Raw genomic sequence first — 23,737 nt, forward strand, 5'->3', positions numbered from 1 at the left:
CACATACAAACATCATTCTAAAAACGGGTGCCAACACATTGATTAAAGACATCTGAATTTATCAGTTACTATGAAATTATTTTAAAAATATGTACTGATGTGACGTAAATACCTCTACCAGCCATTCTCAACTCTCAAATCCTCATTATTCAGCAAATAGTACATCTAGGCTACTCCACTTTAGAGCAGAGAAAGGTACAATATGGCCCTCATGCCAAATCTGGCTCTCCATTTATTTTCGTAAGTAAAGTTTTATTAGAACACTGTCACGTTTGTTTGTTTAAACATCGTCTATGGCAGTGTTCTTCCTACAGTAGCAGAGTTGAGTGCTTGCAACAGAGACTGTGTGGTCTGCAAGTTTAGCATGTTTACTATCTGGCCCTTCACAGACAAGTCTGATGGCCCCTACCTTAGAGCCGCATCTAAGGACATATTACGGGAAACTTAAGTCATGGGAGCGGAGATGTGACAAATACATTGTCATGTCCAACTTCATCACATTTTCTTCCAAAAAAGGATGTGCAGGAGATTTAATTTTCATAGCTATTTTGAAGTAATGTGTAAAATACTACTTTTAAGATTCAGATAAACTAAACTAAAATTCAGATAAACTATAAAAAAAGTTTTGGCAGATAGGTCTGTTGAAACTCTCATGATAAATTACAAGTACAACTTCAAGAAGATTTGAAAATCAAGAAGTTTCTTCACTGGTTTCTTAAAACAAAAGCTGTCTGTCTGGAGGCAATATGACTTTCCCTACTGCTAGATGTGCCATTACTTTATAGCTTCTGGGAGCATATATAAAATTAAATAAAGAACCGCTGTCTAAGCAGTGTTTACCCAATCTTTCTCCTGTGTAACATTTATGGTACCATTTCAAGATCAAGAGCTCATAATCTTGTCTCCTATGAATTATTTAGTTAATATTTAATCTTTAATTGATTTTATTACTGTGGAAAGGGATACAATAAAATTTTATTTGTAGGGCAGAAAACAGTAAGATGGTGCTACGAATTCCCTTCCAAGGTGCCTGGCCAGAGAGAAGAACTTAATTTGCAACTCCCTGGAGTCCTCTTTTCATGCTTTCCTTTCCTTTCCCCATTAAGAGTACATTCTCCAAATACACTACGGTTTCAAATGACACAGATATTTTTCTTAATTATATACACATGTTTTTTTTCTCCTTGAACTTTGGGTTTTTAGAAATTTTCATCACTAGCAGGCTTGCCAAATCTCAGGTACCTGTAGTTGGAGGCCTTTTAGAGATGCCTTCTGGGCTCTGTTTAAATTACCAGTCATAGTCACTTGTACAGCTTTTAATGCTAGGAGGTCGCTTTTGAGACATTTTAAATATACCTGATATAATGGTCTTAAGTGGTGCACAGGTTTACAGACTTGTTCTCTCTCTCTCAATATTCCTGAGGACAAAAAGCAATGGCAACACTTAAACCCATCTATGTTGAAAACATCCAGAATGATCAGTAGGGGGCAGACTGTGCTCAAGTAAAATCAGAAACATCCCAGGACCTGAAAGCCATCACCTTCATATTTACTACAAAGCCCTTGAGGCCCAAAATGACAATGGGCAATCAAGAACTCAATTTTGTGCTTTAGATGAAGATGAAAAATGTCTCCTTCAGGTCAACTTAGTTGGGACAATGCTGTAAGTTATCAGAAGGGGTTCAGAGGAACTCTGTTACCATAAGTCTTATCTCTAGTCTTCTAACTCCTCTTCCTTCAGCTGCCTGCACTCCCCACTCTTCACAAACAGCCAGAACTCTATCTGCAGAATTCACCTGTCAAGCTTCTTCTTGCCCCCATACAGGCCTCTGGCCATGCAGTTATTTATTTATTTATTTTTCTGGCTGGAACCTTGGTATTTTCTCTTGTCTTCTCCAAGCCTAACTCCATTCGGACTACCTGGTGAACTCCTTTCTATCTTCCAATAACGCCTACTAATCCCCATACTCCAAAGGCTCTGCTGACACTGTAATTTAGTCACATGAAGCAAGTATTACTAGAACTGCATTTTATAAAGAAACTGAGGCACAGAGATGTTATGCAATTATTCCAAAGTCACATAGTAAGAACAGATCTGGCTTCAGAGCCAGATCTGAAGTTGGTTGTGTGTTGGTTGTGTGTGACTCCTAACTACACAGCAGGCTGCTGCTCAGAAACAAATGTGAAAAAAGAGGACTGTGAGGAAGGAAGGGAATCATAGAGAGAGGATGCTTCTGAAAACACACAGAAGTGAGAGACTGACAAATAGAACATGGTCCATATCTGGAAAGCAGGAAGAGAAGAGGATCAAGAGCAAATGTGCAGGGTTGGCCATGAGTGGAAAGGGTGCCCTTTCTTAGGAGGGCAAAAGGAAGGAAATGGGAAGGGGTCTGTTTTATTTATGGAGATAGAAACAGAGAGGATTTATGAGTCAGGGAGAGAGCTAGAGCTACAATAAACCATCTTAGGATGACTTGAGAGAAACTCCCCAGAGGCAGCTGAACCACTGTACCTCCCAAATGAAAAGCAGAACCTTCCAAGTGCCAATGGCACCTCCTGCGAGAAGGGGGGTGGGGGGCTCCAGAGACCCTAGACTTAAAGACCCAGAGCCTAGACCAGCCTCACTGTATAGATCCTGGGATGTGAGTCTCTCTGCAATGCAGCAATGCTGTGGCCCTCTGCACTGTACTGGAAGAAGAGGCTCTCAGCTGTCACCCTCCTGCACTGTGGACAGCAGTATGTACTGCTGCCATGCCCCAGGACTGTCCAGTGCCCAGGAGTCAGACTGTGACATCTTTTTTTTTTTTTTTAATTTTATTTATTTGAGAGAGACTGAGAGAGAGATATATATATAGAAACAGAGATAGTGAGAGAGCAAGAGCCAGGAGGAGAGGGAGAAGCAGGCTCCCTGCTCACTCTGGGCTCCATCCCAGGACCCTGAGATCATGACCTGAGCCGAAGGCAGATGCTTAACCAACAGAGCCACTCAGGTGTCCCTTGGACTGTGACATCTAAAGATGCTTAAGAGCCCTCCTCTGGCAAGGCACTTGGGAATTTGATTGCCAGATTAAGCCACTAGTTAAGGCAGCCTTTCAATAAAACTCTATAAAATCACCCCATAAAACATTTCTTTTCCAGAAAACACCGTTCCATTGTTCTCAGCCTGCACACAGCACTGAGTTGAAATGTCCTGATCACAGGTGGTATACCTTATTAAAATCAGCAGCCTCTTCTTCCCTTCTTATATTCTGAAGACACAGTAGTGAGAAAGATACAGGCCAAGGCCTAAGCATCAGGGAGATCTGCCTCAGAACCTGGATGGATCTACTCCAATCATAAATGGGAATATAAAAGAGCAACCCTGCACCTCTGTGAAGGAGGTGTTAAGTGGCTTGCCTGACTGTCTCCTAGTAGAAGCTCTGAGGTTGTTACACAGAGAGAATGCCACATCATGCTCCATCCCTCTCACGATCACCAGGTACACACTGGCATGGTTTTAGTTTTTCAAACAAAGAAAGGATACACTGATACAAGCTGAGGCATTACCTTGGAAGTCCTATCTCTAGAAAATACTTAAATAACCTACACTAGCAGTTCTCTCATGTTTTGGTCTCAGAACACTTTTATATTTTTAAAAATCACCGAGGACACCAAACGTGTTTGTTGATGTGGGTTATCTCTACTAGTATTCACCACATTAGACATTAAAACTGAGAAATTTGAAAAACACTTATTAACTAAAGTCTGTTACATGTTAATTAACATAGTTTCATGAAAAATAACTACATTTTCCAAAATTTAAAAAAATGGTGAGGAGAGTGGCATGTTTTACATTACTGCAAATCTCTTTGATGTCTGGCTTAAGACAGGAGAGTTGGATTCTCATTAACTGCCTATACATTCAATCTGTTGCCCTAAGTTACTTTGGCTGAAGTATATAAAGAAAATCTAGTATCAAACTGTGGGGAAAGAGAGAAGTATCTTAATAGTCTTCTCAGGTAGTTAAGAATATTCTTCTTTGATATTGTACCAAAATTTGACAAGTGGGATACTGTTAAAGGTTAGGTACAATGTAGAATCTAAAACCATATAAATATCCTTTTGATATTTTTTTACATTAAAATCCTTTGGTCTGTCTTGACCTTTGAATAGATCTTTTACTCATATATATGACTTCGTAGCATCATACATTAGTCATTTGGAAAATACTGGTTCACTGAGTCAGTATTTTTATTTTTATTTTTTATTTTTTAAAAATCTTTTTTTTTTTAAGGTTTTATTTACTTATTCATGAAAGACACATACAGAGAGAGGCAGAGACACAGGCAGAGGGAGAAGCAGGCTCCATGCAGAGAGCCCCATGCCGGACTTGATCCTGGACTCCGGGATCACGCCCTGGGCCAAAGGCAGGCACTAAACCACTGAGCCACCCAGGGATCCCTGAGTCAATATTTTTAAAAGTCACTTTTATTAATATCCCTACCAATCTCATTATATAAGTCTTTATGGATTGAGATGCTATCAAACTCTCACTGGTGGATACAAGACTTCCAAAAATCTAATTTTGCTCAGAAGCTTGAATTTTATCATTGACAACAAATAACGTCAATTTTTTTCCTGAAACAACTCAACAAAATCAGTTTATGTATTTAAAAAACAAAACAAAACTGAAAAACACATAAGGTGGAGTAACCACAGCTTGTCAGTCATTCTTCCCAGTAAAAATGAGACTTACGGGAGAAAAAAGCTCAGAACACTTTTATATTTTTAAAAATCGCCGAGGACATCAAAAAGTGTTTGTTGATATGGGTTATCTCTACTAGTATTCACCACATTAGACATTAAAACTGAGAAATTTGAAAAACACTTATTAACTAAAGTCTGTTACATGTTAACATAATTTCATGAAAAGTAACTAAATTTTCCAAAATTTAAAAAAATGGTGAGAAGAGTGGCAGCTTGTTCAGCTCTTAACACAAAGCACCACGTGCATATGATTTTTTTTGAGACACTACACATAACACGGAAAGGCAGCAAAAGTTCTTTATGCCTACCTCCCATTTTATCACACAAGATGCTTTTAAGTGTTTACTCAAGAATAGAGATTTAATAAAATTAACAGTTTTCAGTGCTTCATCAGGAGCATTCATAACTGAAACTGACATTTTTTAAAAAAGATTTTATTTATTTATTCATCAGACAGAGAGAGAGAGAGAGAGAGAGACAGAGAGAGAGAGGCAGAGACACAGGCAGAGGGAGAAACAGGCTCCAGGCAAGGAGCCCAACATGGGACTCCATCCCGGGTCTCCAGGGTCACACCCTGGGCTGAAGGCAGCGCTAAACTGCTGAGCCACCTGGGCTGTCCACAGTTTTTCTTTCTGCAAGCATGTGGCGATGAAGAATACAGTAACTACTAGTACCGTTTGGGGCCACCGCCTGCAACTTTGCCCACTATTACTTCTGGACTATGAATACAGTTTCAACACAGTCAGGAAGGCAAATGTCATCTTAATATTATTATGAAAATAGTTTTCACCTTGCAGACCTCTATGGGCCACAGATTACACTTTGAGAAGAGCTGATCTAGAAAAATTATTTCCAGATATTGCTCAAGAAAATGATAATTAGCCAATATTATTAATAACAGCTATGCTAGGCAGGATATACTAGATTATGTGTCAAGAACAAAGCACTTCAAATTTCAGTGGTTAATTTATTTTCTTTTAAGATTTTATTTATTCATGACAGACACAGAGAGAGGCAGAGACATAGGCAGAGGGAGAAGCAGGCTCCCAGCAGGGAGCCCAAGGCAGAACTCGATCCCAGGACCCCAGCATTACACCCTGAGCCCAAGGCAGATACTCAACCCCTGAGCCACCCAAAAGTCCCTAAAATTTCAGTGGTTTAAAACAAAAATGTGTTTCCTATTCACTGCATATGACCTGGGGGTGGGGGTGGGGGCTGGTACTCTGCTCACCATAGTCACTCAGGGACCCAGCTGATGGAGCAGCTTCCAACTCAAAAGTTACCAATCATGATACTACAGGGGAAAAGAGACACTAGAAGGTCTCATCAGTGATTAAATACCTCAGAGTGACTCAAGTCAGTTCTGCTCACAGCGTACCCATCACCAGGGCCCATCCAACCATAAAAGGGGGCTTGGCTGAGCAGTACAAGTGCCTGGAGGTAGAGAGATGGCAATATTTGGTGAACCATGTTAATTACCGCAGTAATAACTAACATCTATTGGGCATTTATTATGTGCCAGGCACTGATCAAAGAGCATGTATTATTTATTTATGCTCACAATACCCCCAGGAGTTAGTTCTATGAACTCCATTCTTTGGATCAGGAAATCAAGGCACAGAGAAGGAAAGTAGCTTGTTCAAGGTCATACCGCATTACCATTAGTGTTTTTTTTTAAATAATAAATTTATTTTTTATTGGTGTTCAATTTGCCAACATACAGAATAACACCCAGTGCTCATCCCGTCAAGTGCCCCCCTCAGTGCCCATCACCCATTCACCCCCAAACCCCACCCTCCTCCCCTTCCACCACCCCTAGTTCATTTCCCAGAGTTAGGAGTCTTCATGTTCTGTCTCCCTTTCTGATATTTCCTACCCATTTCTTACCATTAGTGTTAAGCAGGCATATGGACTCCAGAGCCCATGCCTTTACCTTTTAATTAACCAAAATTACAATAATTTGTGACCAATGGCTTTGGGGGTTTTATTTGTTGGCTGGATTTAGTGCCATGTGTTGGTTCAACCAAAGTTTGGTCATTATATGCTAGGTAATGTTTTAAGCTCTATTCGTCAAGCATCATACCAGACAGTATTCATGGATATTATTTCATTTAATTCCATGCCAGCCTGCTTCCTTATAAAGGAGATTACTGCATGCTATTCTTTCACCTTAAAACTAATTGAAGCAGAGAAGATCTGGAGCATTGCAAGACCCTATTCACAGCACAGGTGCCAGGTATTCTCTGAAGAAGTTACCAGAGAGTAAACACAAGCCAGTCAACAAGTTTCTTGCTAAACGTAATCATCATACCTCTCTCTGTTAGGAATCTTTTACAGGATGTAGTTTTTCTCAGGTTAAAGACCAAAAGAGCAACAAGCTGCTTTCACCAGCTGGGCCCTGGAACCTGGCCATGGATGATTTCCTACAAAGGACTCTGAACACGAGCGGGGTTTATTGGCCAAGGGCCCAGGCTATCAAGCCAAACAGCAGCTTAGTTAAAAGGGACATAGGGCTTAGACATGAGCAAGCTGTTCTGGGCTCCAACACATTTATTAGTTTCCCTTGGAAAATTTAGATGTGCAGGAGAAATGCTCATTGTGAACAGGTGCTAAAGAACAGAATTTCAATAAAAATTAAGCCTTGGGATATAAATGATGTTTCAAATAATGTTGAATACTGAGAATATACCTGATGTTCTAATAAGATCCCTTAACAATTTTGTTCTTACAGAGAAGGAAGGAAAATAGGTAGAGAGGGAAGGAGAAACAAATGGAGGGAAGAAAGAAGAAAAAGGTAAGTAAGGTAAAATCCTCAAAATATCTTGGTAGCACATAACAGAATATTTAAATTGTAAGTCCAAGATACCAAATGACTTTATCTGGGCTTGTCCCTTCACTCTGGGAAGGTTAATAATAATATATCCCATCACTGACTAAATAAGTACCAACCCCAGGAAGGATCAAGAGAAAGGCATTTTTAAATACCAGGTTCTATTTAGAAACAGAGCAACTAAGAAAAAAAGTTGGCAATCCTAGGACACTTCCGGAGGAAAAGAGTTTATGGATAGAAAAGCCATTTTAGAAAGACTTATAAACTCAATGGGTCACAAAAAAATGATTTCTAAACCTCACTTCAGCTATTGATCATTAACAGTTTGAAGCATGCATTTGGATTCAATGTTTATAAATCCTGGTTCCTATTTGAAATGGCCATTCAAGTTCATTGTCATTTAATAGGGAAACTAAAAGAACATTCTTTATAATGTTCTATTAACAATCCTAAGAAAAATCTTCGCTACTGGTCAATGGTGTCTTCATACGGCTCTAGTTCGTAACGAGGAAGTAGGCTGTTGTTATAGGGTTTAGTTAATAGTTGGTAGGGATAATGCAAGATAGGGAATGTATCTGGTTGCCAGGACATTCGATTGATCCTCGCTGATGGATGGAACAGCAGATTGTGCAAGCCCTGGAGCAGTACAGAGAACAACCAGGGACCCGCAGGGACAGTTTGCATGGTGCAAAGGAGAAAAGCAAATGCTACGATTCACTAATGAGAGATGGCAACAGAGAAGAAGGCTCTTCATATTAAAATGCATGCTGAGTTATACACAGGTCTGGCGGTGGCTAAATTCCCATTCTGTGCAAGACAGAAGAATAAACCAATGGCACCAGGAATGGACAGAGGTACTCTGACCACCTGAAGAAGGACGAGGTGCCAGATGTCTAAAGTAAGCTATTGGTGTTGATTAAGGAAAAAAAATGATGCTTCATTACAAAACATTGACAATATGTGCAGGCCTGAGATCAACTCCACGGACTTCACTGTAAAATTACCCTTTTTTTATACATCAGTGGTTTCCACACTGATGCAAGATATATTAAGATCTTACAAAATGATACACTTCAACCCCTGAATATCATCCACTCAAGGTAACTATTAGGTAATGATCATTTGACTTAAAACAATGAAGACTCTAGGCATTCTCTTTGCTCAGTGAAAACATACATTAAATGCATATTGAAGGGGACCTGGGTGGCTCAGTTGGTTGAGTGTCTGCCTTCAGCTCAGGTCATGATACTGAGGTCCTGGGGTGGAGCCTCACCTTATGCTCCCTGGTCAGCGGAGAGTCTGCTTCTCCCTCTCCCTCTGCTTGTGTTGTCTAACTCTCTCTCAAATAAATAACATCTTAAAAAAATAAAATAAATGCACATTGAGAAAGTTCAAGCAAATGGAAGGGGGTTTGGTGACTTTTAGGATAGCAATGTCATGCGAGGACTAGGCTCCTGGGAGCCAAGTACAGTTATAGTCTTGCTTTTATTAACCTATTTGACTCTAGATGGCACACCTAATTCTCACTAAGCAAAAGAGAAACCAATAAATGGCAAAGGGCTGCAAAAGGCTTACTGCCTCTAATGTCGGGAGCATGGCAAGGAAAGATAATGCAAGAATTGTTTACACGTCTAATCTCAGAGTGAATCACAGAACCTTGCTGGATAAACTTGGGCTCGGATTCATTCCCACCTAGCACAACCTTGAGAAATATACTTAAACTCACTATATATCAATTTTCCCAGCTACAAAATGGGAAACTATTCAAACCTCCCTTTTTTATACATTTTTTTTTTTGGTAGCTACCTGGAAAAAGTGCTCCTCAAAAGAAAAGAAAATGCACACTATTCAGCTTTATAAAGTAAGGGCATTCTGATACGTGCTACAGCTCAGACAATCCTGAGGACATTTTGCTAAGTGAAATAAGCCAGCCACGAAATGACAAACGTGGTATTATTCCACTTATATGAGGTACCTAAAGTAGTCAGAATCACTGAGACAGAGAGAAGAGTGGTGGTGGCCAGGGGCCGGGGAAGGGGTCCACAGGAGTTACTGTTTAACGGGCACAGTTTCAGTTATGCAAGATGGAAAGACTTCTGGAAACCGGTTGCACAATAATGTGAACGTGTGTAATACTGCTGAAATGCACGCTCAAAATGGTTAAAGACGGTAAAATTTTGTTTTGTATTTTTACAATTAAAGGTTTAAAAAAATAAGTAAAATGCACAAGAAGCCGAGCACAGAGGAAATAACCAGTCTACAAGTACTAAGCATGTGAGTGAAGAAGACTCTTCATATAAGGCAGATAAGATCCAATCTGATTGGCATACCATCACTGAAGAATCTTTAAACCTTTCCATAAAGGGATCCACTGTGACACAATGATTAAGGAACCACTAATTATAGTTGTCAACGAGCTATCTGATAGGCCAAGCTCTAGCCTCACACAGGGACCTTCCCCATCTGAGAATCAAACAACATACATATATCATTAAGGCTGTGCAGCCACATAAGGTAGGAGAGACAGCTGTTTGCCAGCCAAGAAAGCCACTGCTGTAGGCGAGTGGAATGCATGTACCTGGGGAAAAGGCACGCAGGTACCAGGGCCAGGGACTCTGACATGTTCTTCCTCAGCTGCTTGGATACCACTTTGCAATTTAGCAGGTTACTGATCTAACCAAGGATGTTATAGTGTTACAGGATTGTGCTCCTTGGCAACTCACAGTTCTGTTTGCAGAGGAGTTTGGAAGATCTTCATCAGTAAGTCAGAAGACATTCTGATGAGTCCATTTATTCACTCATCCCAAACTTTCTGATCCTCATCACAAGCAGGTACATTGGGAGTCATGATATAAAGACAAACATATTTTGCTCTTTAGCCCTTTAAGGCTAGGGGAGGGACAGAGGCAGGCCACCAGATCCAGTTCATTTGGGGATGTTGTATTTTCATGATGTATTTTGATAGTAGATAACTCTAATTAAGGAAAAATTCATTCATGGGGCTGGACCATTGAGAGTTTACTCTTTCCCAAGGGTGACAACTACAGTTAAAAAATACAATATGTAAACAGTGGGCACTTGTAAACTAAAGGAGTGGCCAAAACTTTTGGGGGAATTGAATTAGCCTTCAAAGAAGAGATTACTAGGTCGGGTTTGGGAGGAGAGACATAAGATGTGTTCTAGCCAAGGCAAGGCCTTATAAAAAAAACAAAGGTCCATGAAAAAAATTATGTCTGAACAATGATGAAAAGATATTCATAGCTAGGATGTGTGTGTGTGTGTGTGTGTGTGTGTGTGTGTGTGTGTGTGTGTGTAGGACACAAGGAGGGGTGATGAGACTGGAGAACTGGCTTCAAATCATGCTGACAACCCTGAATATTACTCCAAGTAGTTTGGCTTTGTCTTGAGGGTTTTAGAAATATAACTCTTAGGTGGCAAATAGGCAAGAATAACTATTTAGATAGGCGGATCATTAACTCTAATTAAGAAAAAATTCATTTGTGGGGCTAGAACACTGAGAATTTACTCTCTCCCAGGGGCAACAAACACAATTTTTCTTCATTATTTAATTTGAAGAACAGAGGGCCTTGTGAACCAGACTGAAGAAATTAACTGCTGTTAAAGATTCATTGATATTTTTTTTTTTTCTTGGAGAAAAGAACACTAGTTTGGAGGAAAGAGGAAAGAGAGACTATGAACAACATACAAAGCACCACAAACAAAATAAGGAACTTCCTGTAGAAATGCAGAAAGTAGTACGGCCAGAGAGCAGATGGAAGTGAGTGCCTCTGAGACTCTACACCCATCTTCCAAGGGCCATTAAGGACACATATCTGCAAGCACTTTACAACATAACCACTCTTACCTTTCTTTTGATATCAGTGAACTGGGAAAACATTAATGACCAATAAAACGACAGCTCCAGGATATAATAGTAGTGAAGGTCAGTTGTGAGTGGCTGAGGATCAAAGCAAAAAAGGAAAGATTAATAGTTAATAAGAAACCAATTTGTGTCCCAAATATCTTAAGCTCAGAGCTGAAAAGTGACATGGTCTTGTGCTTCTTCAAATTCCAGCCCCATTCTCTCTGTGGAGAAGAAGGGCTTTGAAGTATGCCTTTAATCCACAGCTTGATGGCATTAAGTTTTGTTTCATCACCAACCAAAAAAGTGTCAGTGAGTATGAACATTTGGTACCAAATTCACTATTTAACAATAGGATTTATGGTTCCTTGACATAAGTATCTGTAAGATTCCTTGGGCAACCTGAAACAAAACAAAACAAAATACATACACAAAAGGAATAATCCTGGAAAGTGCTATGAGATTCCACAGTACAGGAGCAAGGGAGGTAGGTGATAGAACTGGGGTGCCAGAGGGTCACAGAGGCAAAGTTTCAAGTTCTGCATTAATCGGAGCTTTCTTGTTATTAGGAAATGTGCTGTACATTGCAAATATCAAAAAAGACAATTTAAAAATATTTATTAAGAGACACAGGGATAAGGAAGCTGCCAAGAAATACCAGGCTAGGCCCTCAGCCAGGAAATTTGAGATCAAGTCTCAGCTCCATAGTTTAGTAGGTATAAAATTTGGGCCTTAGTTTACTTATTGTAGAATGGAGGTAAAACCTGTTCTATCTGCCTCAGAGGTCCAGGAATGGGGAGAGGCTCAGAGAGGCAGTAGAAGTCAGGAATATTTATTTTGTTTACGGTGCTATAATGAAATGTCTTACTTTGCCAGAATGAATGAAAGTCCTTTGAAAAGCATCATCTCCATGCTACCCACAATGTGTAATAGCATATCCAGTAACTACGATTGAAATTTTAATGCTTTGTGAACCAATAGTAGCATAACAAATGACTTTCAGGAGAAAGCTGGCACACACTTTACTGATTCTACCGACTAATTTATGCATTGGCACCAAAGAAAAACAGTTGTCCCTCCCACTGATCTTTGGCAACAAAATACATGAGGGGACACGATACAGACCCACCAGCAATCCCAAGCTCTGAGTGACAATGAGCATCAGTGTGTTTATCAAGCTCAGCACACTCTGGAGATAATATATTTTCCATTGAATTGTCCTTTTAAAATTTGCAAGCATTAGCAATAATAAGGGATGGGTATTCAGGTCAGACATATGGCAGCAATGAAGTCTAAAATATAGGGCACTGGCTTCAGGACCCTTGGAGCCAAGGTTAAATTTCAGTTTTAATGAGATTCTCTGCAACACCACCTGGGAAAAGCCATGGAGGGCTATGAAGACAAGTGAGAGTACATCAAGAAACCACAGGGTTCATAAGAGAGCATCACATTACAACACTATCATATTCATGCCGTGCTTTGCAGTTGACAAAGCTTACCGCTTACCCACTTGTTAATTTCTTTGACTCTCATAAAAATCCTATAAAATTAGTACCATCATTTTCTAGATGGTATATTTGACAGGAAATTGCTGTCAGTTAGTGTGGACTGAAAGGTCAATCATAGCTTGTGAGGCTCTGTGACCAACACACTAGGGCTTCTCATTCCCAACTCAGGCTCTTTATGACAAACTATACAAGCCCAACTAAAGACCACTTTCCATTGATTAAACTTAAAATATACACATGTATATAAAGATCATCATATAATAAATTATGTATTTACATATATAGTCTTATACAAGCAGCAGTGTGCCTTTAATAAAATTGCAACAGACCACTACTTTTATCTAAAAGACTGTTCAATTATTTAACATACATGCTAACTACATAATAAATATGCTTCATGAGCATGATCTGTCTTTAAAAGTACTTTTAAGGCTTGAGATTGACACTGAACTGCAATCTACATATTTATGGAAACATAGCTACTGACAATGCACTTTAATTGCATGTGTAATAGTTACATGCTGTTTAATTTTTCCCTATACCTACGAAAAGACAGAGCTGATTTTTTTTATTAGAATATGGAGTTTATCTAAGATGACCACTCTTCCCATAAGAGATTGTGAATTAATTAGTCCTAGATTTTGGGGCTGTATGCCAAATTATTCATTTATGAGTGATGATGCGTTATTAGCAGAAGATAATCTTGATCTGAATCCCCACACACAGTATCTTTCCTTCCATACTAATGATGTTTCTTATTTTTAGTTTTTATTTTATTATTTTTTTAAGATTTATTTTATTTTTAAATAATCTCTATACCCAACGTGGGACTCAAATTTACAACTCTGAAATCAAGAGTCACATGCTCTACCAACTAAGGCAGGCACCCCAATGGTTCTTATTTTTAAACGTTAACTATCCACCAGACTCCAATTTTCATGTTAAATCTATCTTTTTACCTGTGTCATGGTCTGCAACGAAATTTTGAGCCACTGCCCCAGCAACTAATTATCTCAGAAAAAAGCAATTCCTTAGCTCCAGCCATAAATGTGAAAGTTATTTCAGACTATGCTATAGTTATAAAGAAGAGTGGGTATTAACATTTCACGTGACATTTGTCTTAACGTTGCTCATATGACAGAGTTTACCTCATAAATGCACCTGCTACATCAATGTACGAGTTACAGTTTCTAGAAGGCTTTGATGTTTTTTTATAAATAGAATTCTAGATATATTTGGATTTTTCCACTCAGTATGTCATTACAAGACACAAAGAGAGGTATAATCCCAAATATTTAAGGTAGGAAAACAAAAGAATTACAACTGTACACAGCAAGTGACTGGTTTCAATGTTGTTTCAGTCTCTATCAGAAAGCCCTGGAATGCTCAGTTTTCTCAGCCATATTGCTTGTTTACATTCTTTTCTAATCCGAATAAACTACATGAAAGAGATGGAAATGCAAACTGGAATTCCATTTCAGTGTGTCCCTAGCCCTTGCTGCAACACTGAATGTATCAGAGCAGATACAGAGCATGCTTGCTCCTCATTAATTTTATGCACATCAGAAAGATGAAATTCCTCTAAAAAGACAACCCAAAGAACTGCAGTCAAAAATCCAAGGTGCCTATTGTAACGTATGTCTTCTTAATTTTATCACCAAAATGCCTAGTTGCATTTGATTCTCTTATATAACATATTTCAATTAAACTAGAAATTCTATAAAATTTTCAGTTAAGAAATTACTAGAAAAGACCCAGCTATGACATTCAAGTAGAAGCCGATCTGAGGAACAAAACACATGCTAATATTGAATTCATGGACAGAGGCAAAGGTATGATGGGTGCAGGGATCTGAAATGTTCCCTTTCTGAGATATCATTTTAATCTCATTTTTGATGATGGTTTTAAGTCTAGTGTAATGATACGATTTCTATGCTCAGGGAAATGGTGCTTGATTTACATACTTAGAGACTGCTCTGAAGCCAGAAAGTGGCCTGAACTCCTCATGCTCCCCGCAGCCCTATACTTGACCTTTGCCTGCTTGCTGTCCAGACAGACCCTTTCTGGTGTCAGGTCTTCAGGTCCTCTGCAGTGATTATACATAGATCAGCTGTTAGAAGCAGGAATTGCCCAACTATCGAATTGACTGCATCTTACTCTCCAGCAAATGCACCCACCAGCTTATTCCATTTGCTAAAGCAAGTGAGCTTTGATTCTGAACTTCTCTGAGAACACAAGCTACTTCCCTTAACCAGGCTAAGTCTGCATCAAACAGCAGGGTAGTGTAGGCAGGGGCCTAAAACTATGAATCTGACCTAGGGAAGATATTCTGGATGTGTAAAGACCCAGAAGGTAATATTTTCTTACCTGATAGGGGTAGTTGTACCAGCAATGCCTTGTATTCCACAACCAGGGGGTCTGAAAAAAATGACAAACACAGTTTACAGGTTTTGGAAATGAAGCAGGATAAGAGATGTTTATGACAGATTCTTGCCCCCAATATTTTGGGATTTCAATAATATACCTGTAATGGGAACTGAAGGACTTAGCTAGAATTAGGATATTAAAGCATTTAGTATTCCATTATACATTCTCTCTGGGTAATCTTCTAAACTCAATTGGTAGTATTTCTGTGATGGAGTCCCCGCTGGTGTTTTTTTGTATTTAGTTGGTTACACAGACACCTTCCCACTATTTAACCAGTCTCTGCAGCAGAGCCTTAAAGGGTCTCACTTAGACCAGATGCAAATCATCAATCTCACTATTATCAATAAACAATGCTGACAGTTGGTGCAAACTACTTTGAAACTCCTCCAACCTAAGGCTGCAAAGCAACCTTATCAATCAATCCTTTCATGCTTTGATGACTAGTGGTTAAGTAACAGGCAGGTATACTGATTTCAGTAGAATGGCCTAGACTAATTCCAGGCCCGAGGGAATTAACCTTCACAGCCCACTCCATCCCCCAACTCAAGGCCAAGGTCTTCTAAAGACAAAACAATCATTCTTAATTTGACAGCAATCACTAACCTTACAACACTATAAAATCAAATAGAACAGCTAAGTGTACACACAGATTCCAAACATTTATAGTAAGCAGGGAGAGACTGGCATAAATTTAATCAGGCTGCTGAACAATCCAATGACACCAGCACAAACTTTCTCATATTTTCGCATTAACTTTATAATTCTTTTGCATCTCTGACCTACAGTTATCAGCATCTTGCAGCATACATCTACATACATTTGGTCCACATCTGGATGTTTCTTATTAAGAAATATAATCTATCCTTAGCTTAGTCCATGTTTATGCATCTCAAAATGATAATATTATCATTAAAAGATTGTTAGATATATTTGTATGGACCTAACCTCCTTCCTTACCTTGTCCCAGATCCTATGAGATTAAAAGTTGCTGCTGTCTGCAGTAAGATAAGGTACTTGTCTCCCTGAGAGGTACAGATACCCTGTCATCCTATCATCAGCCTCATCAGCCTTGCATTGATGAGGATGATGATGATAACAATGTTAGTATTTGTTCAGTTATCCCTATATCCACACTTTTTTTTTAAAGGCTTTTTCTCCATAATCTGTTATTTACTGAACCAATTAAAAAGTTGTTCAGGTCCAAACTCCCTTACACTTTTAAAGGCTCTCATATATGAACTCACTTTATCCTTAGAATAGCTAGTAGTGTTCGGTTCATTTTATACTTAGGTCAAGTGAGGCCCTGAGTCTGGAAATAACTGTCCAGGTTAATAGCTGCGTAGTCCCAGAGCCAGAAATCAAACTCAGGCTCTTTGGTCTCCAACCCAAATGTGACTACTATGCCCCCTGCCTCTCGATCTAATAAAAACTGAACCGGCCTCGGTACAGGGAGCCGGACTGAAGCAAAAAGCCATTCTTGGCCCTAAACTATCCTCCTTTCATTAAAGCACTACTGATTTGCCTTTCTTTTTCCTGGCTTTGCCCCTGGCTACCTCTTCAGCGCCGTACTTGTCATGTAACCTCACTGCAATGTAACATCCTGGGTGCCTCAGTCGTTTGCTTATCTGTCTCCTCCATTTCTCTCACCTGTAACCTTGATGTGTATTACTGACCTCCCTGACAGAGCACTTGTGAGGATCAAATGAGAAAGCATGTATAAAAATACTTTGGAGGCTTCAAAGTTTATTATGTTGTTGTCACATAGTTATATGAACACATGTCCATTGAGGAAGACACAGAAAATAATGAAAAATATTGTGTATTTTCATCACTGTTAACATTTCATGTACAGCCCACTTTTGGTCTTTTGTCTATATAATACAGATATAAACATAGATTTATTTTTAATAAATAAATCACATAATTTTTAAATGTGGGCATAATATACCAAAATCTATTTTAAAGTATAGTAGGAATGTTAGTTTTTGCCCTTTTGCTAATAAAGCTGTTTATTATTTCAACAATTAGTTGCAAGTCCTGGAGGGAAAGGTATGTCATATGCAAATGTTTACGCCCCCAGCACCTACCCAAATTGACAGTTTAGCATTCATTTAGTGAAATGCCAATGAAAAGGAACACAGAGGGCAGCCCGCCTGGCTCAGTGGTTTAGCGCCGCCTTCGGCCCAGGGCATGATCCTGGAGACCCGGGATCCAGTCCCACGTTGGGCTCCCTGCATGGAGCCTGCTTCTCCCTCTGCCTGTGTCTGTGCCTCTCTCTCTCTGTGTGTGTGTGTGTTTATCTCTCATGAATAAATAAATAAAATCTTTTAAAAAAAAAGAAAGAAAGAAAAGGAACACAGAACTAAACGCAAGGTCTATGACAACCCCCCCCAGCATTTTTCTGAATATACTAGTCTCAAGCCAATGGGGCAGGTGTGTGCTTGCCTCCAGATGTGGTGGGAATCTCTCCCTCTGCAGTCACTCCTAGTCACAGGAAGGAGAACAAAGGTCTGACTCCCAGTGACCTAGAAAAATCCATTATTTAGAGCTTTCCTTCCTCTGTTTCTTGGCTTCTCTGTTTTTTCCCTAACATGCATGATTTTCCCTCTGTGCATCATAGACGTACACCACCTAGACCTCTGTTTCTATTATGTGCCGAAACTTGACTGACCTGCAGAAATACTGGATGAGTCTTTGTTTCCCAGTGGACCCTGCCCACTTGAAACAAGAACAAAAGGCCTAGATATCATGAATTCGATGGAGCTACCAGGGCCCTAGCTCAGCCTGCAAACTTATTTGCCAAACAATTTAATAAGTTTTTTCAAATGCACTGCATGTCACATATATCTCTCACTTTGACAATGGTAGATATGAATATCATCTTCTATATGTGTACCACATTTTTCTGCGGTCTCAAGTGATGCACCTCCCCAACACTATGAGACACAGAACAAATATAAAGGTCATCTTTCTCAATTACGGATTAGAAAACTTAAGTTCATGAGAAGATGATTTTCCTAATTTTTGTAGTTCAACATTTGTGTATAAATCTGAATTAGCTGTTTATAATTTATTAGTTTTAATTTCTTTTATTAGTTATAATTTCTTTTATCTGAATTGATACCATGGAGCTATCTTTTCTTAAAATCAATTTTTCCATTTTCCGTATTTCTTTTTTTTTTTTTTTAAAGATTTTTTTTATTAATGATAGTCACAGAGAGAGAGAGAGAGAGAGAGAGAGGCAGAGACACAGGCAGAGGGAGAAGCAGGCTCCATGCACCGGGAGCCTGACGTGGGATTCGATCCCGGGTCTCCAGGATCGCGCCCCGGGCCAAAGGCAGGCTCCAAACCGCTGCGCCACCCAGGGATCCCCATTTTCCGTATTTCTAGGTATCTTTTTCAGAATCATTTCCACATTTATTTGAGATTAAAATCTGCATATTCCAACATGCAAATTAAATAGTAACATAATTCAAAACATAAAAAGCTGAAATAGACATTAAAAAAGAACACTGGTAATTAAAAAAAAAAATACACTGAAAACCCTCCATTGAGAATTGTAAGCCTAGCATCTTCCTAAATAATAATAAGTCTGAGCTTAGAATAGTACACAGCAATTCAAGCACATTTTTCCAGAAATAAATATGCCTTTTTCATATGGTATTACAAAATCAAGTCATATTATCAAGATTGGAAAATCTAAAAACCCAAGGAGTCTCCAATCTTGTCATTTCAGTACTTTCAGATTCACATTATTCTGTTATACACATACACTTAAATAATGTCACAAAACACTTCACAGATTTCAAAGTAATTTATACATACTCTCTTATTTAATTCTCACAACAATACTATAAGCGCTCAAACTAACATAGCCAGCAGATACCATAAGAGACAACATGCTGGCCTGAAGCTTCTCAAACCATTAAAATGTAGGTTCTGATTGAGTAGGTCTGGCTTGGGGCTGAGATTCTACATTTTTAACAAACTTCCAGGCAGTGCAGATGTTAATGGGCCTTGGACCACGTTTTGAGTATTAAGGTGGATGGGGAAACTAAGGAGATACCTACCATCTTCTCAGTATTTACCATGTGCTGGGCATCTTTGCTACGCCCTTTGTTCCAATATTCCACAATTTAACGTTGGGTAAATGAATGAATGATTTCTAATGTTAATAATAACAATTTGAGGCAGAAATGGCTAGTAAAACAATACTTAGCTAGAGACATTGCTTCTCAACCAACCTCCCTGTTTGATATAACCGCAGATCTAAGCTCTGGTGGAAGGGATATGAGCAGAACTCAGGTGATGCCCCTAAAAGTTCATGTGAATGAGGTCCCCTCACCCTTTCTCCATTCCTACTGGAAGGAGGTCATGAAAACTGGAGCAGTCACCTGGGACCCTACATCTGTTTCTGTTGAGGCTGGTGTCAGAGGACTCCTACCAGGCCCAGTCTACTTGGATTGTATGTGTGAAAGGGACAAATTCTTACCATTTTTCTCATATCTAAGCTACTGGGTTTTCTTTAAAATATATATATACATATATTATACACATACACACATAAAGCCTGTATTCTCACCAATATACGCATCAAGGCAAGTATTGTTAATTGTTTTATAAACAAATAAGTGATCTCAAAGAGGTACCATAATTAATTGAAGACTACTCAGCTGATAACTAGAAAACCTAAGATTTAAACCCAGGCCAGCCAGATCCTTCCACTTCCCTTCCCTGTGGTACCCTGGGTACAAAGAATGGGTAAGGAAAGAGAAACAAGGATGCCTGCGTGGCTTAGTGGTTGAGCATCTGCCTTTGGCTCAGGGTGTAATCCTGGTACCAATACTGAGTCCCACATCGGACTCCTTGCGGGGAGCCTGCTTCTCCCTCTATGTCTCCATCTCTCTCTCTGTGTGTGTGTGTGTGTCTCTCTCTTATTAATAAATAAAATGTTAAAAAAAAGGAAAGAGAAACACCATGGGCATTTGGAATTGATTACCCCTCATTGAGTTATTACATTTAAAAAAAGAATTTCAGGTTAGAAAGGGCCTCCAAATCCTGTTTAACCTACAAAAGAACCCACATATAAATATGAGTAATCAGGCTTCTCACTTTTGAGTTCCACGTTTATCAATCACTGACAAGATCCCTCAAGCTTACTTCCTGTTTTTTTTCTTTGTCAACAGAAATTATATCAATTTTTGTTTGTTTTAGGATCTGCTATGAATTGAATTGTGTTTCCCCCAGAATTCATATGTCAAAGCCCTAAATACCTAAGGGCCTTCAGGAGGTAATTAAGGTTAAATGATATCATAAGGATGAGATGATAATCCTATAGTGAAATGACTGGTGGCCTTATAAGAAGAGGTGAGAGATCTTTCTCCCACGTGTTCAGAAGAAAGGCCATGTGATGAGAGCGGTGAGAAGATGGCCACCAGGAAGACAGGCAAGCCAGAAAGAAAGCGCCCTCACCAGATATCTAACCCTGCTAAAACCTTGATCTGGAACTTTCAGCCTCCAAAAGTGTGAGAAATAAATATGTTTTGTTTAAGCTGCCTTGTCTATGGTATTCTGTTATGACAGCCAGAGCTAAGACAGCATCTTAAGACAATCCTTTATAAACGTGCTTAAACAGCTATTAAACTCCACATCAACTAATTTCAATTTAAGACTTATGAAACATCTGAACAAAACTGAGATGGACCATAATGCTGTGGATAAGAAATGATTTCTAACACACTCAACCTAAACCACAATGTATAATGGGATTTTTCATTATATTATGCACATCTGCTCCCAGACACATCACTTGAGACACAACTCTGAGGCAAGCGCATCCATCAATAAGGCTGTGTGTCCCATGAGACGCTTCTGTGGTTCTACTTCCCATGAGCAAACCCAACCCCAGCACCAGGATGGAAGTCAGAAGTGCCGTGTGTAGGGGGGTGCGAGGGGATATCATCCTATAGGTCTCATTTGCATTCTGACCATATGCCTTAGACTTGTGTATAACTAGTTTTTTTTCTTAAGAGAAAAGTAGAGAAGCCCTTTTAAGGGTCAGGAAATGTGCACTTTTATCAGGTATCTTCTTTTATCTGCTGCTCTATAGAGGTTTCATTATGAACAGAATTAACAAAAATAGGTCAGATCTGATCATTTTACTTTACCATCTGAAATAAGATAGGTTTGGTCTTTGTTTGTTTGTTTTTTTTAAGTTCCATTTGACATACTCCTTAAAAATAATAGTTAAAAAACCCCCACCAAATCTACCTTTCAGGTTCCATGCCACCTATCATGAGGATGGGTCAATCATCAAAAATCAAGGAGGCTTTGCCAAGCCCATAGAATGGACAACACTAAGAGTGAACTAAAATGTCAACTAGAAATTGTGTGATTATGTGTCTGTATAGGCTGATCAATTGTAGTACATGGACTGCTCTGGTGGGAGATCTGATCATGGGACAGACTATGCAGGTGTGGGGAAGGGGGGATATGGAAATCTCAGTATATGCTCCTCAATCTTATTGTGAACAAAAAATTGCTCTAAAAAATAACTGAAATCTTAAAAGAAATCAAGGCAAGTAGGCTACCTCAGATTACTCATGTTTACCACGTCACTATAAACCTAAAGTAACAATAGAGTTTGAAGCAAAAGACCAGAGAAAAGAAAGCTAGTTAACAAGTGTTAAATGTAAATATAAATATATACACACACACATATACACTTTTTTCCCCAAGAATCAGTAGGGACATATAGCTGAATGCATAGCAGTTCATTTGAATTCATAACTATTCTGATGTAATAAAAGAATAGGAATCACAAAAAGTATTAAAGAAATTTTGATTTATCAAGGATGTGAAAGGTGTATGGGTCTTTACCCAAGGACAGCATCTTAGAGGCAAAAATTTCACCTTTTCACTGATTTTATCCAAACTCCTATATGGCTTTCAGAAAGCCTGGCTCAGACAACTGACAGTCAAGGAATACATTCTAAGAGACACACTGGCCTCCACATAGTTCATGTACCAAATACAGAGCCTAGGACTGTGTTTTATAATGCCAGGAACCTAGATTCCTGAACTATACTGAAACCAATTTCACTGAGTGACACTCAAATCTTACACCTTTGGCTTATTAAGGACTTACAGTAAGAAATAAACATGACATGCCTGTAATGAATTTATATTAGAAAGGTTACCACTAGTCTACCCTAAGCTGAATGTATAAGTTCCATGACATTTTTCTTTAAAATTGAATTCAAGGGGAAATAAACACTTCCTCTTTGTGAATGCTTAGCATGTTTCCTCTTACCAAATGAGAATTACATTATCGTATTACTATCTTTTTACCTTGGTTTTGGGAAGCTGAAATTGATTTCTAAAGTTTAGTCACAGCAACTGTGATTGTCCCTTAACATCTTTGCTTACTTTTCCCTTTATGTGCAATTTTTGATGTTAATGTCTATGTTAATGTTATTGTACAAACATTGCAAATTCTTTTCAGAAATCTTCAGTTATATGATTTAAATGTATATAAAATCAAATCTATTCAAAATAAGCTACACTTTTAATACATACTGTAAAATAACTCAGAATGCAAAGAACTATTTCATGCTTGATGAGTATAAATACTGATCAATTGTGTTTGGGATGAAAAGAATGAAGCCAGAAGTTTGTCAGCATGAAGGTGCTGCGGGCCACGGGTGAGCAGTCTGGGGTGCTCCCCAGAATGCAAGACTGTACCTTTTCCTTCTTTCCTAGGTCAGTAGATACGGGACTATAAATCTGCAAGGCAGAATGGTGACCGCTCCCCAGAAGCCCCTGGCATCTGCATTACTCTGAAAGCTCTCGTGGTGTGCAAATGTAATTTGGACTTGACCTCCATGTCATTATATAAAGAAAGCAGCCTTCTGTATTGATCAGGCTTTAAAAAAGATACTGGGCTTCAAGACCTGGTCAAGCTGTGTCTTCAGCACATTCAGCAATCAATTTAGAAGGTAATTTGCAGATCTGCCAAGCGTACATAAATAGAAGGATTTCCTTGGAGATGAGCCCTGAGGTCACTGGGTCTCTATGAGAGTTTAATCATAGAAACAAAGAGAAGAGCAATGTGAGTAGCATTTCTATGCCTTCTACAACCTTCTAGCCAGTGGTTCTCACTTCTTCTGCCTCTGCTCAGCTGAGGGACTCCACACATACCCCACAGTAACTGTGGTTGTAATTCTCAAGAGTGGGGATCAGAAAGCTTTAAAGCCATCTATCCCATTGATTTGGATGTGGACTGTCTCCTATACCCAGTGAGGATCACTGCAAAGCAGAATGGACTGATTAATTCCATGTTAGGAAAAGAAACCAAGAATAAAA

At 39.0% G+C, this 23,737-nt stretch overlaps 1 protein-coding gene across 2 annotated transcripts in view; it reads right to left on the bottom strand.

Moving 5' to 3' along the window:
• The window catches only part of CERS6 (ceramide synthase 6), a 302,264-nt gene that overhangs the window by 63,051 nt on the left and 215,476 nt on the right, over positions 1 to 23,737 (bottom strand). For both annotated transcript variants that reach the window (XM_072810951.1, XM_072810952.1), the window contains exons 5-6: positions 15,314 to 15,364; positions 11,442 to 11,534 (exon numbers count right to left, since the gene is read on the bottom strand). In XM_072810951.1, the coding sequence (XP_072667052.1) occupies positions 11,442 to 11,534; positions 15,314 to 15,364 (144 nt within the window). The remainder of the gene's footprint in view (positions 1 to 11,441; positions 11,535 to 15,313; positions 15,365 to 23,737) is intronic.

Source organism: Canis lupus, chromosome 34, assembly GCF_048164855.1.
Source record: "Canis lupus baileyi chromosome 34, mCanLup2.hap1, whole genome shotgun sequence".
Lineage (NCBI taxonomy): Eukaryota > Metazoa > Chordata > Mammalia > Carnivora > Canidae > Canis > Canis lupus.